The sequence below is a fragment of the Neoarius graeffei genome, chromosome 26 (assembly GCF_027579695.1).
Source record: "Neoarius graeffei isolate fNeoGra1 chromosome 26, fNeoGra1.pri, whole genome shotgun sequence".
Taxonomy (NCBI): domain Eukaryota; kingdom Metazoa; phylum Chordata; class Actinopteri; order Siluriformes; family Ariidae; genus Neoarius; species Neoarius graeffei.
The window spans coordinates 50,051,634-50,066,077 of NC_083594.1; the positions used below are offsets into that span (position 1 = coordinate 50,051,634).

At 41.9% G+C, this 14,444-nt stretch overlaps 1 protein-coding gene across 2 annotated transcripts in view; it reads right to left on the reverse strand.

The window, feature by feature from the left end:
• Positions 1-878: 878 nt before the first annotated feature.
• The window catches only part of LOC132874422 (A disintegrin and metalloproteinase with thrombospondin motifs 9-like), a 109,926-nt gene continuing 96,360 nt past the window's right edge, over positions 879-14,444 (reverse strand). For both annotated transcript variants that reach the window (XM_060910596.1, XM_060910594.1), the window contains exons 33-39: positions 13,799-13,893; positions 13,593-13,687; positions 12,640-12,773; positions 8,428-8,519; positions 6,891-6,995; positions 3,354-3,461; positions 879-2,903 (exon numbers count right to left, since the gene is read on the reverse strand). In XM_060910596.1, the coding sequence (XP_060766579.1) occupies positions 3,372-3,461; positions 6,891-6,995; positions 8,428-8,519; positions 12,640-12,773; positions 13,593-13,687; positions 13,799-13,893 (611 nt within the window). In that variant the 3' untranslated portion in view covers positions 879-2,903; positions 3,354-3,371. The remainder of the gene's footprint in view (positions 2,904-3,353; positions 3,462-6,890; positions 6,996-8,427; positions 8,520-12,639; positions 12,774-13,592; positions 13,688-13,798; positions 13,894-14,444) is intronic.

Consider the following 14,444-nt stretch of genomic DNA (forward strand, 5'->3'; position numbering starts at 1 on the left):
AACAGAATGTGTGAGGTATTTAGGAATAAAACGAAACAAACACACAGACACCATTTATTTTCAGATTTTTTTTTTGTCGATATTTTCTGTATTTCTAATTTCCGGATCAGTGCTTTTTATTTTTATTTTTAGTGATTTAATAATTATTTTTAAATGACCAAATACCATCCAGTTTGTGGGCTTCATTTACAAAACTCCCAGAATTTTGGTGATGGCTAATAGTAAGCATCATCTTGACCTGAAGTAAACATTTCCTCCAATAAACATGTGTAAAAGCATCAAATATTAAATATCGAAAGAGAAAACTTTTTTCATGGATCATTTCCAAAAAAAAATCTAATTCAGACTCCAAAATCTTCATTTCTTCTCGGTTCTGTCAGTGCTCTCATAGACCTGATGCCTTTATTTCTATGATGTCGTCGTTTTTCAGGTTTTTAAAACCCCAGTATGGTTAATAAACTCCAGACGACATGCTGAAGGGTTCTTTATACTGTCCTACATTCTCACCTTCACACTCTCTGAACACACGTCATTTTGTGATCAAACTCCATTAAAGGAATATTCCAGCGTTTTCCAACCTCATCCCGATCCACTGCACCTGTACTGTATGTTTGATTCTCAATTACGGCGAACACGAATTTCAACCCGTATTGAGAAAAGATATGAAAAACCGTTGACTGATATAATGGACAAAATTAAACGGAACTGGAACTACTTTTTACTGATTTACTTAAAGCGAGACAGCCGTTCGATTTCATAAAATCGGTGAAATTTAGTTCCCTCCGAAATGTGGTCATTGTGATATATGTTTATTTCTGTAATATCTTTAACCCCCCCCCCCCCCCCCCCCCCCCAAAAAAAAAAAACAGGCCATTCTGTGGCTGGGAAGTTATTTAATTTGAGAGGATTAAAGCAAATAATGTGCATGAAATCGCTCGCTTCGTGCAGTCAAGCAGACAGAGGAAGTCCGTGTGTGTGTGTGTGTGTGTGTGTGCGTGCGTGTGTGCGTGCGCATGCGCAGGTTTACATTTGCCCGTGCACTGACAGTTCCATCATTCTGTCGCTAAACGCACAGCTGATCACACCGAGGTGCTCGCTGAGCGCCCATATTTATTAGTTTGGTCCTGCGTTTCCTTTCTTTCGTATATAACATCACGTCTTTCCTTCTCGCTTTCTTTCCATTCCTGTAGTCGGTCTTTCACGTTTCATTCACACACTCACGTCCTCCATTTTTCTCTCCTGTTTCTAATTTGTATCCCACAATGCCTTGAGCGAACGGGGAAAGCCCACCTCGTGATGCATGACGTAGTATCTTGTATTGAGTCATGGTGAAGCAGGAAAAAATAGCGGAGAATTTAGGGCCATGTGGCCTTAAATTCATTAATTGTTCTATTTAAAAAAAATAATAAAATTGGAAGTCTGTAATTCGAATTCAGTAGCTTTCGGTCCACTGAACAAAAATAATTGGGTGTCGGGGAAAATTCTTTTTAGGCCCGACACTTAATCTGAAAGGCAGTCTAGCTAGGAAAGTTGAATAAAACTCCATAAGCACACCTTCGCAAAGACTTTCTTCACTTTCGTCTTACTGTTAACATTTTAATTGTTGTATTTTTTTAATGGGAGAATAAATGATTGAAACGTTTATTGACGGAATCCAACATCTGCCTTTAGACTTCTATAAGAAGTATGAACATTAAGTTTTTAGTTTTTTTTTCTCAGTACTGGGAATGATTTTTTTTTTGTCTGTCGTATTAACACATTCACTACAGATGTGGTGAGGAGAGATGAGGATGAGACACACTGGAGTATTCCTTTAATATACCCCCCACACACACTACCTTTCACTGTCGACACTATTCCATGCCATTTTTCCTCTCAGACTCCCGTTAACATTTGTATTCTGTTAATTTGTTCAGAATCCAGGATGTTACACGGTCACTGCGAAGTCTTGCCAACCTTTATCATTGTGTACAGCCAATCACTACTTCCTCTCGCTGCTTTATTCTCGAGAATTATCCTGAGTTTCCATTTTGCCTCCACTAACTTAAGCCTGTGTGATTTCAGTGGTCCTTTAAGATTAGTACTTGTCACACAGACTATTAGATGCTCCCAAAAATCTTCGCTGAATTCTATAACCGATTGTATGATGAAAACATATTCTCTTCATGTCATATTACAGTATATGATAAAGATCCTCTTGCGATAGACCTGTGATTAAAGAAAGCTACATTCTGCTGAAGTCATTGATCAGCAAGATCTGGTTCTCGACCCCTCCAGAACTTTGTCTTTGTGATTTTTTTTTTTTTGTCTGTGACAGTGTAAAGCCGGCTTAAACTGAGCTAGGAAAACATGACTTCCTTTCTACAAGACTCACAAATTCAACAAGTCCTCTTCAACATCCACAGGTCGTATGTATGACACCAACATGAAAGCGTAAGAGGTAAATACTTTTCCCATGTGTGTGTGTGTGTGGTTTTTTTTTTAGCTGCTGGTTTCTTAACGTCCTACCTATCTTGACTCAAGACAGTTTTTTCAATAAAGAAAAACACTGCACTTATTATAAAACCCAAAACTCGGCACGACATGCGAGACAAAACCACAATCCGTACATCGATGAAGGACGTGACATCTTTTGTTATGACTGTACATGAACAAATAGCCTGCGTTTTGAACAGGCGCCAATCCACAAATGGCTTTATTTGCTTTTTAAATACTTGTACAAAAATAAATGTGGAATATAATAAATAATTCAACACGTTTTGTACATTAGATATGATGTACATATCAGCTGATATTTACAAACATACAGCAGGAAGTCGGGTGATGGACGAGGGACGTTTCTTCATCGTCTTTGTTGTCTTTAGCACCACGTGGACAGAAGAACTCCAGGAGAAGAGAACGTCCTGAGGAAAAATCAGCCATGAAAATATGATGCGTTTGGATGTAAGCATATTTGTGAGAACATAAGCAAAATGATGAGTTATAAATCTTAAAAGTTTACTTTCAAGGTTGATGTCACTTCAGCACCCTTATTATACCGTATACATGAGGTTTACAATTTGGTACGATCTCAGCTGCATAATCCCAGGCCCGAAAAGATACAGACAGGTGTCAAATTAAAGGAAAAATTAAGGTCGTGATGCACAAGAGCTCACTAAATGGTTTTATGAGGATCAAAAAATGATGTAAAATCAAATGCTATGGCCTTTACATTCTTTTGGAAGAACAGTGATCATTTCGACAGTACAATTCTTGTCTCGAGACTTGTACAATCATAACCAGTGTGCAGTGTTGGATTTTTCCTTTAATTTGTCACGCAAATGTGTAGAAGAATGATGAATGTAAGTCGGGACCTGTAAGAAGGTTGAGACTCATGTAACTTGGATGAGAAGGCCTGAACTGGAGGCCGGAGTGCATTTGCCACAATAGCCACCACACATTCCTGTCACTCTACTGCCATCCTGTGAAACAAGAACAACACTGCATGTCACTGTTCCTGTATTTACAAAGCACATAAAACATGGAATATTTAACAATTATTCCACGAAATCAAGTCATACATGAGCTGTAAGCCATGTACAATGTGATTGAGTGGAATAACTGTTTTATTCTATCCACAGTCACTGGATTTTGAGAAACAGAGCAATTATTATTATTATTATTATTATTATTATTATTATTATTATTATTATTATTATCAAATCCGATAAAAAAAAAACTTGAAACAAAACCTCCGCCCAAATAATTTACTTCTGAAAAACCTATTGATGGCTGCACGAAGTGACTTTAGTGTTGCCATCTTGCTGTCGTGCCGAGGTATAGAATAGCTTTAGACATTTATTTAATTCTTCCTTGGACATTTCAGTTCTGGAATTTTCAAACTTCTTTGAGCTTTTGAACCAGTCTAAAAAAAAATTCAACAAATTTTAATGCTTAAAGGTGAAGAATGTAAACAAACCGGCGAAATGACAGGAGCAGTTTGTGAAAAATGTGATAATAATAATAATCTCATCTCATTCATCTCATTATCTCTAGCCGCTTTATCCTGTTCTACAGGGTCACAGGCAAGCTGGAGCCTATCCCAGCTGACTACGGGCGAAAGGCGGGGTACACCCTGGACAAGTCGCCAGGTCATCAGAGGGCTGACACATAGACACAGACAACCATTCACACTCACACCTACACTCAATTTAGAGTCACCAGTTAACCAAACCTGCATGTCTTTGGACTGTGGGGGAAACCGGAGCACCCGGAGGAAACCCACACGGACACGGGGAGAACATGCAAACTCCACACAGAAAGGCCCTTGCCGGCCATGGGGCTCAAACCCAGGACCTTGTTGCTGTGAGGCGACAGCACTAACCACTACACCACCGTGCTGCCATAATAATAATAATAATTCTTGAAAAAGAAAAGCTACGTTCTTACCATCAAATACTTTCATTCCAAATTTTGTTGCTTTTTTGTTGGTTTTGTTTTCGAGTAGAGATTTTATTTCGTCCTCGGTTGGTTCAGCAACACGCATCGCCATTTTGCTTTTCTCTACTCACGGTATATGAGGTGATATCCTAGTAGTAGAGTAGCCAATCAGAGCGCACGATTGCTCATATCCAGTGAATGTCTCTCATCTCATTATCTGTAGCCGCTTTATCCTGTTCCACAGGGTCGCAGGCAAGCTGGAGCCTATCCCAGCTGACTATGGGCGAAAGGCGGGGTACACCCTGGACAAGTCGCCAGGTCATCACAGGGCTGACACATAGACACAGACAACCATTCACACTCACATTCACACCTACGCTCAATTTAGAGTCACCAGTTAACCTAACCTGCATGTCTTTGGACTGTGGGGGAAACCGGAGCACCCGGAGGAAACCCACGCGGACACGGGGAGAACATGCAAACTCCACACAGAAAGGCCCTCGCCGGCCACGGGGCTCGAACCCGGACCTTCTTGCTGTGAGGCGACAGCGCTAACCACTACACCACCGTGCCGCCCCATCCAGTGAATGTGGATAGAATAATAAAGATTGTCTGGTCAGAAGCTCAAAAGTTTCAATTCAAATGATTTCCATTCATGCGCTCCTTCGAATACATTATTAGACCTATGTGTTAGCACTATCGTACACATGATCACTCTATCATCGAAATAAAAGAATGAAAAGAGTTTGGGTGGGAAGAGTAACTCTGCTTGGCATCACTCAAAGCTGTATAACATGAACAAATAACAATGAGAGACATGAAGTCCAGGAAACAGCATCACGCGAGAAATAGGCAGGCTTTCATCGGCATAATGATCCTATCAGTAGGGTTCTCTGCAGCTCTCGACTTCCTACAACAGATTTGCTGTCCTCTTTCCTCTGCATGTGGAGCGCTTTTCATTTCAAACCTTTTCACTCCCTGCCAAAAAAGGCGCCCCTGACTGACTTCAATTACAAGCACAGAAATGGAGGTCTTCTTGTGGCAAATGCTCAATAGTGCTCCCTGGCTGTGCACTTGAGGCACCAGAAGACGGAGAGAAATGAGGAAATGAGTACTTGCATGGAGAGAAGAAGTGCGTTCAGGTCAGGGAGGGTATGAATTGATAAGGTGTATGAAGAGATGTCAAGAACTCGAAAGTGAAGATTTGGGAAATGACAGAAGGTCATAGCGGGGCTTTCCACAAAGCGTGGACACATGGCACTCCACCGCACTGTGTAACATCAGCTCCGCACTGTCACTTGCACACCAAAAAACAAATCAATACCATAAACTGAACAATGTAGAGTACTTTCAGCACCTAAATATCTCCTATTCCCTTCTGAAAATGAGTAATAACTAGAGAAATAGGAATATATTGTAATATATAAGTCTAGATGATCCTGGTACTCAACCTAGACGTGAAAACCTTGACCTGCCTGATCCATCCTGGTGCCTTGTGTCTGGTTGGGGTCTCATCGCATCGCTCCTGTGGAGGACGGCCCCATGTGGACAGTTGGGGGTCGCGCCTGGAGGACGCTCTGGACTCTTGCAGTGGTGCTTTTGTGGCTGGGGACTGCAGTTGACTTGCTGACTTTGGGACTATGGTTGTCGTGAACGGTTTTGTGCTCGGGTTTCCGTCGGTGGGGGTTTATAGCATCAACGAATCTGACTTTGTTAGGACTGTTAATGTTATAGTCATGTTGTCTGTTGTTGCCCGGATGGGGATGGGTTCCCTTTTGAGTCTGGTTCCTCTCAAAGTTTCTTCCTCATGTCATCTGAGGGAGTTTTTCTTTGCCACCGTCACCACAGGTGTGTTCATTGGGGATAGATTAGGAATAAAATTAGCCCATGTTTTAAGTCGTTCAAATTCTGTAAAGCTGCTTTGCGACAATATTTATTGTTAAAAGAGCTATACAAATAAACTTGACTTGACTTGAAAATAAAGGGTTTCGCTGTGTGCACTGACTGCCATTTGCAACCATACATAAAACCACGTTCGAGGTGCTGGTCGCTCGATGGCACTGTTACATGATTTGACCTCAATTCTGTTCCTGGCATCCTGAAATTGGAAAATAAAGAGGCGTGCTACAAAGTGTTTTCATTTAAAATCTAATTTTGCCCTTTAACTTTGCCCCTTGTATATTTGACAAGGTAAAAAACAGCAAATTTAATAATGTTGAATTGTGCCTAAATCAGACCTAGATGCCACCAGAATGCACCATTTAAAGTCTCTAATTTAAAAAATTCCCAGGGAAGCATGCCCCCAGCCCCCTTTGGGGCCCTCCCAGCCAGGCCGCATCAGTAGCACCGCTCTGATATTTTTTTCTGGGGAAAGCCCTGTCATAGGAAAATGATTTGGTTCAACACAAGAGCAGATTCATGGATTGTTAGCATGTTCGCTTGGTACTTTTGTGCCATTATGAATGATGTACCTGGGATTTGTGGATGTCCGCCACGGCGTAGTTCCCTTGGGAAACCCACTGGGTACTCTCAGCCACCTGGAAGCCTGTTCCTGAGAGGTTGATTCTGAAGCGGCCCTGAAGATCCATAACAGAAATACATTCAATAAGCAGAACTTCAAACAGGACTGATGTTAGAGGTGTCTTTTTTACAGAAATAGTCAGCCATTAGTGAATATTTTTCATTGTGATGGTATTGTGAAATATAAAGGACATAACTATCGGATCCAAGGTTGTTTCTCAACCTGTGAGGGACTTGAAAATTGCTGTTTACGATTGGTCTCTGACAAATTTTAAGTAATTTTACCAAGAAGAATGGGCAAAAAACATCCAAATCCAGATGTCCAACTCAAATAGAGACATATCCTAGCTGTAATTACGGCCAAAGGTGGTTCGACCAATTATTGACCCAGGGTGGTGAATACTTACACAGCCATTCAACATTTTTGTTTAATGTGTCCTACATTTTTATGGGTCCCCCTGCTGGCTGACGAGTCCTAAGTGACTCCGAGAAACAGCCCTGGTAGTACCCACTAAAAATGAATAAGAATGAATGAATGAATAATGAATAAATGAATGAACTGCTGGCTCGAAATAACTAAAAGACTGAATTCAAGAATTTTAATTCACAGAAATACATTGGTACTGTTTGAATGGGATGCAGTGACAAGCTCCAAGCGATGCTTCCTCTCCAGTGACACGGGTAAAGGAAAAGAGGATGAAAGAAAGTCTGTTTCAGAATGTTTTCTCTCAGCTCTGGGGACCTGAGAGACGAAGGAACATGATCAAGAAGAGAAAAAGAGCGAGTGTGGTAAAGCACGAGAAAGAACACGAATATCAAAATATAGGACGCTTGAAAGAGTTGAGAAGTGAGTGCCAGATGTCAAATAGATCTCATTCTCATCTCATTCTCATTAGCCGCTTTATCCTTCTACAGGGTCGCAGGCAAGCTGGAGCCTATCCCAGCTGACTACGGGCGAAAGGCGGGGTACACCCTGGACAAGTCGCCAGGTCATCACAGGGCTGACACATAGAGACACACAACCATTCACACTCACATTCACACCTACGGTCAATTTAGAGTCACCAGTTAACCTAACCTGCATGTCTTTGGACTGTGGGGGAAACCGGAGCACCCAGAGGAAACCCACGCGGACACGGGGAGAACATGCAAACTCCACACAGAAAGGCCCTCGCCGGCCCCGGGGCTCAAACCCAGGACCTTCTTGCTGTGAGGTGACAGCGCTAACCACTACACCACCGTGCCACCCCTCAAATAGATCTCTGGTTTTAAATTTGATCAGGTGGGACTTGCAATAAATGCACACACACATTCCTCTTAAACTCCATACATTTCTCATGTCTTACGAGCTTCTTTAATCACCCGTTTCCAGCCAGTGCCACCCACATGAGTTTTATTCACTGCATGCCAACAAAGCCTTGATCAAATCTCAAGTAGCTTTCTATTACATTCCCAGAATGCCTAATTATCCAGAGAAGTCATTCCCACCTGTGGACAGCGGGCGGCGCTGTAGCAGTCTCCTGCTGTGGCGAAAGGAACCTTATGACCTTCTCGAGTGTATGAGTACTTCCAGTCTGTGGCTAAAGAGAGAGAGAGAGAGAGAGAGAGAGAGAAACAGAGGAAGAACTTATCCAGCAAGAATTAGAGTGTGTGTGTGTGGCTTAGTTGCTGTATCTGCTGTATTTATAACACTTAGTTAAGCTTGTAGTCCAGTTATTTTAGAGCTCGTGGATTATAAATAGTCCCAAATCTGACCACTTTTCCTCTCAGAGGTTGCCACCTATGGTATAATCAGGATAAGTGATATATAAGTGAAACATAATGCGAGGGCAATTTGAACCAATCAAGCCCTTGCCTTGTAATCATGAGCTTTTTAGCAAGCACAAACTGCGATCTTGAAACCATTAACCCCTTCACACTTTGTCCTAATTGAATCCTGGGCAAGCGCAGGCAAAGGTTAGCGCAGCAGGGCAGGCTACGTGTGTTTTAACGCTAATCTTAGGGCACTACGTCTGCCAATTCACTGACATTAGACAGAGCTGTAATTAACCACCATGTTTATTCTGGATTTGCTCATGACCCCACTTTCCAAACAATTCCTCCGCTGAGGAGAAGATTAGTGTCATTAACCTCTCCAGATGCCAGGCTAGCATTCTCTGACTTAAATAGGTCACATGGTGGGAATACGGAATACGCCCATTCACACACCCAGCTCTTTTTACCTTCAGGCTTTGACTGGTCTCCTAAAATTCTCTTATTTTTCTCTCTTTTTTTGATGAGAAGAAAGAGCTCTTCTGTTTAGATTATTTGAAGTTGGAAGAAATTTTGAAACTAAGATTTCACAAAAATATGGCCATGTCGTCATAGTAGCATCTAGAAAAATGTGCTTGTACCATCATCCTACTATCACTGCAGTACCCAAAAACTTTTAGCTCAACCAATATGATAGTGTCCAAAAACAACCATTCTACCATCTTCAAAGTAATGGTTCTATCATGATGATACAAAAAAATGGCCATGGAATTACCTTCATGGTAGTCTTCAAATATTCATGGTATGACTATCATGGTTGTTTAAAACGCCAAGGTTCTACCAGATAGTAAAACTGTCGTGGGAGTTACCAACATCATGGCTCTGCCATGATACTACCACCTTGGTTGTGTCAAAAAACATGGTTCTACCATCATGGTAGCATCTACAAATTAATTGTCACACCATCATGGTGATATCAGAAAGGTCAGAGGACAACAATCCTGGTTGTGTGCAAAACACCATGGTAATACCATCATGGTTATCTCCAAAAGACTATGCTACCATAATGGTTATGCCCAATGGGCCATGGATCTACCTTGGGACTAACATCATGGTTGTGTCCAATAATTCATGGTACTACAATTATAGTTGTGTGTAAAAAAAAACCCCACCATGGTAGTACATCATAGTTATATTCAAAAGACAATTGGCACTACCATAATGGTTTTGCCCAATGGGCCATGGTTGTACCTTGGTACTAACATCATGGTTGTGTCCAAGAATTCATTGAAACATTATCATGGTAGTGTTCAAAAGGTCATGGTATATTATAGTTGTGTGCAAAATACCAATGGTAGTACCATCATGGTAATCTCCAAAAGACCATGGTACAACCACAATGGTTATGCCCAGTGGGCCATGGTTATATCTTGGTACTAACATCATGGTTGTGTCCAAGAATTAACTGCAACACCATCATGGTTATGTCCAAAAGACCATGGTACTACAATTATAGTTGTGTGCAAAACACCAATGGTAGTAGCATCATGGTAATCTCCAAAGGGTCATCATACAACCATAATGGTTATGCCCAATGGGCCATGGTTGTACCTTGGTACTCACATCATGGCTGTGTCCAAGAATTCACAGTAACATTATCACTGTATTGTACAATAAGTCATGGTACTACCATCATGATTATGTCCAAAAGGTCATGGCACTACAGTCACAGTTGTGTGCAAAACACCATGGTAGTACCATCATGGTAATATCCAAAGGGCCATAATACTACCATAATGGTTTTGTCCAAAAGGCCATGGTTCTACCCTGATACTAACATCATGGTTGTGTCCAAGAATTCATGGTAACATTATCACAGTAGTGTCTAAAAGGTGATGGTACGACCATCATGGTTGTTTGCAAAACACCATGGTACTATCATGGTTATCTTCAAAAGGCCATGGTACTAACATCATGGTTGTGTCCAAGAATTCATGATCACATTGTCATGGTAGTGTCCAAAAGGTCATGGTACTACAATCATGGTTATGTGAAAAACACCCCAAAACATGCCCAAAAGGTCATGGTTCTACTACCAATGTATTGTCCAAAAAACCTATAGTCCTACTATCTTGGTGGTGTCCAAAAGGCTGTGGTTGTGTCATCTTGGTAGAGTTCAACAGGCCACGGTTCAACCATAATAAAACTATCATGGCAATGTCCAATAAGTAATGGTACCAAAAAACCCACTTATTTTGTAAGGGAATGCGCTGGTGTTTGTTAGCATGGATCTTTAACACTGCTTATTTTAAACTCACCTCCTGTATTCTATATTAGCTATTTCTATAGGTATAATCTTCCAGGTTATTTTGTAATTTCCAGTATAAGTAAATCAAGGTGACGACTTATGGTTTGGCATGCTTAGTATTTCCCATCGCATGTGTTTGTCTATAAAATATCAGCTATGAAGCCAGAAGCACTGCCACTCAACACGGCCTTTCTATAATCTCTGTTATTTCCTGTTCTTCTCATGGAACACGAGCCATATGTTTTGCTTTCGCAGTACATCCCTGTCTCGGCCATCCAATCGCAAGTGGAGTGACGAGAGGGTCCGTTAAGAGCTATTCCATTTCATAACTTTGTGACTACGACGCATGTGCGAAAAGGCACTTACGCCATGGCTGTCCCTCAGGGAGACGTTCTGGATTAGCACCACTGCTTATAAAACGTATTCTAATGTTATGTATGTTGCAGAAACTGCAATACTCGTTTGAAATGGTTCAGCATGGAAAAAAAACCCTTTTGTGTTGATGACAAAGCTATTAGTTGAGTCAATTTGACTGGATACAAAAGGCGTCTGTCATATTTCTGCTTTAAAACTCCTGCGAAGGCAGAGTAGTCATCTCGCCAGCCCGTGGGATGAGGCACAGCAAGAGGTTTCACGTTTTATTTGTAGGGTAGAGAAGTTCAGACGTACTCTTTCCTCCAGATGTGCACTGTGGTGTGCGGCTTTCCAGATCAGCTGTGTGTGTGTGTGTTTGTGCAGTCTGTCAGAGCTGGACGAAAGCAGATACAGCTGTTGGAGAATAATAGTGCACTTATAATCAGAGTTCACATGGTGCGAGAAATGAACCTAAGGGCAAAATCTGGTGCTGTAGCAATACTTGCATTAATAATGCTTATATTGAACAACAGGACTGAGTTGTATATGCTGATAAGTTCGGAATAAACACTTTGGGATGCGTGCTATAATAGGAAAATAATCAATGTGTAATGGGGCTCGATGCTAAGAGGATTTCCTGACACTGGAGCTACTTCCACAACTGTTTCCAGCTGCTTTAGTGTAAGTGATAACAGGAACTAACTACGTCTCGGACATTCTGCAATATGAAATGTAACTCATCTCATCTCATTATCTCTAGCCACTTTATCCTGTCCTACAGGGTCGCAGACAAGCTGGAGCCTATCCCAGCTGACTACGGGCGAAAGGCGGGGTACACCCTGGACAAGTCGCCAGGTCATCACAGGGCTGACAGACACAGACAACCATTCACACTCACATTCACACCTACGCTCAATTTAGAGTCACCAGTTAACCTAACCTGCATGTCTTTGGACTGTGGGGGAAACCGGAGCACCCGGAGGAAACCCACGCGGAAACGGGGAGAACATGAAAACTCCACACAGAAAGGCCCTTGCCGGCCATGGGGCTCGAACCCGGACCTTCTTGCTGTGAGGCGACAGTGCTAACCACTACACCACCGTGCCGCCCCTGAAATGTAACTATAAACGGATAAAAATTATGATGCGTCAATTCTTTAATTAATAAGCACTGTAATTCCTGGTTAATTCCTGTTTGAGGCATGTGTGTAAATTTGACTTCTTTTACTCAACCATTGTTTAAGCTACTGCAGCATCTGTGTGTGTGAGAAGGAGCATTTGACTCACTGATGATGGTCATCTTGCTCAGGTCCACTCGGACCCGGGTGAAAGTGGACAAGCCAGTGGCCGTGTAGTCTCTCCGGCACTGGCACTCCTCTCTGTGGATCAGATTTGACGGACACTGCGTGGGATCCATCAGCCTGGACGATAAATATAACAAGCAGCACAGTGAAATAGTTTTACTGATACAATCATGAATTGTAGCAGTAGAAACAGCAATAAAACTATGTTAAAATGCTTAAAGAGCAAATGCAAAGTTCAGATTAAGGCTTTGTCGTGTTTGTTTGTGAAGGTTCTCAGTCATCCAGGTCATCGTAAACCGTAGGTGCTAAAGAAGGCAACTGGACTTGCTTGAAATCCTTGAAGACGTTTCACCTCTCATCCGAAAGGCTTCTTCAGTTCTGTCTGACTAGTCAGGAGTTTCAGGTATTTATCCTCGAGTGGACCAAAAGCAACCCAAAGAGGGTCGGTGAGGTCACATGGGCTGTTGACCCTCTCAATCATCCTGTAGGTGATAGGGTCACTGGAGGCTGGGCGTGAACGGTGTTAGCACCCTAGAGAGTTGTTATGGTGATCTGTGGGTCAATGGCTCTCTCTGCCATCATGTGAGTCACTGAAGTCAGCTGAGTCTTGGTGTGGACCCATGTGACCTCAATGACTCTCTTTAAGGTTGCTTTTGGTCCACTAGAGGATAAATACCTGGAACTCCCGACTAGTCAGATAGAGCTGAAGAAGCCTTTCGGATGAGAGGTGAAACGTCTTCAAGGATTTCAAGCAAGTCCAGTTGCCTTCTTTAGCACCAATGGTTTGTCATGTTGTCAGAACATTAACACTTCATAACAGCCAAGTTTATGAGCTGCATTTCAGGGGATTACAATTTTAAAATGATGTTTTATCGAACACCATCTATCGTCTTCCTATTTTTCCATTTCTTGGAAATCCAACGATCCGGTTTTTACCTGTATGCAAAAACCTCGGAGAAGTTTTCACCCTCTCCGGTTGTGAGAGTGATGTATTCTTTTGGGCTTTCCGTCTGCATCTCTGAACAGTAGATCTAGAGAGAGAGAGAGAGAGAGAGAGAGAGAGAGAGAGAGAGAGGGATGATCTGGGATGTACAGTAACTGGATGAGTTTGAGGAAATGAGTTTATGGTGAACGAGTCTCACATTGCGTGCTTTGCCCTGTACACTGAGAAGCTGCTCTCCATCAGATACAACACCATTCTGTATCTGCACATCCCTGCAACTCAATGGCAATTCACCTGCGAGAGAGAGAGAGAGAGAGAGAGAGAGAGAGATGGATGCTTGGTCAGCACTGTACTTGCATTACGTTTCTAATCCAGATGACTGTAATCCAAGCCAGTCCTTAAACATGCAGGTTAAGTCAACTGGCTACTTAACAGTTATTCCACAAAATTGAGTCTATATCTTTATATTAACATCTGGTTAATTATTCATAAGATCCTGGTATCCAATAGCAGCTCATTATCTCTGTCTATATAATATTATTCTATCCACATTCACTGGGTATGAGCAATCACGTGCTCTGATTGGCTACTCGACTACGAGGATATCAGCTCATATACCGTGAGTAGAGAAAAACAAAATGGCGGAGCGTGTTGCTGAACCAACCGAGGACGAAATAAAAACTCTACTTGAAAACAAAACCCCAAAAATTGTCATCAAGTGTTGTAAAAGAAACAGAAATAACTAAAATAATATAGTTTTTTGGTTTGTATTTTTATTTCCAGGCAGCACAGTGGTGTAGTGGTTAGCGCTGTTGCCTCACAGCAAGAAGGTCCGGGTTCGAGCC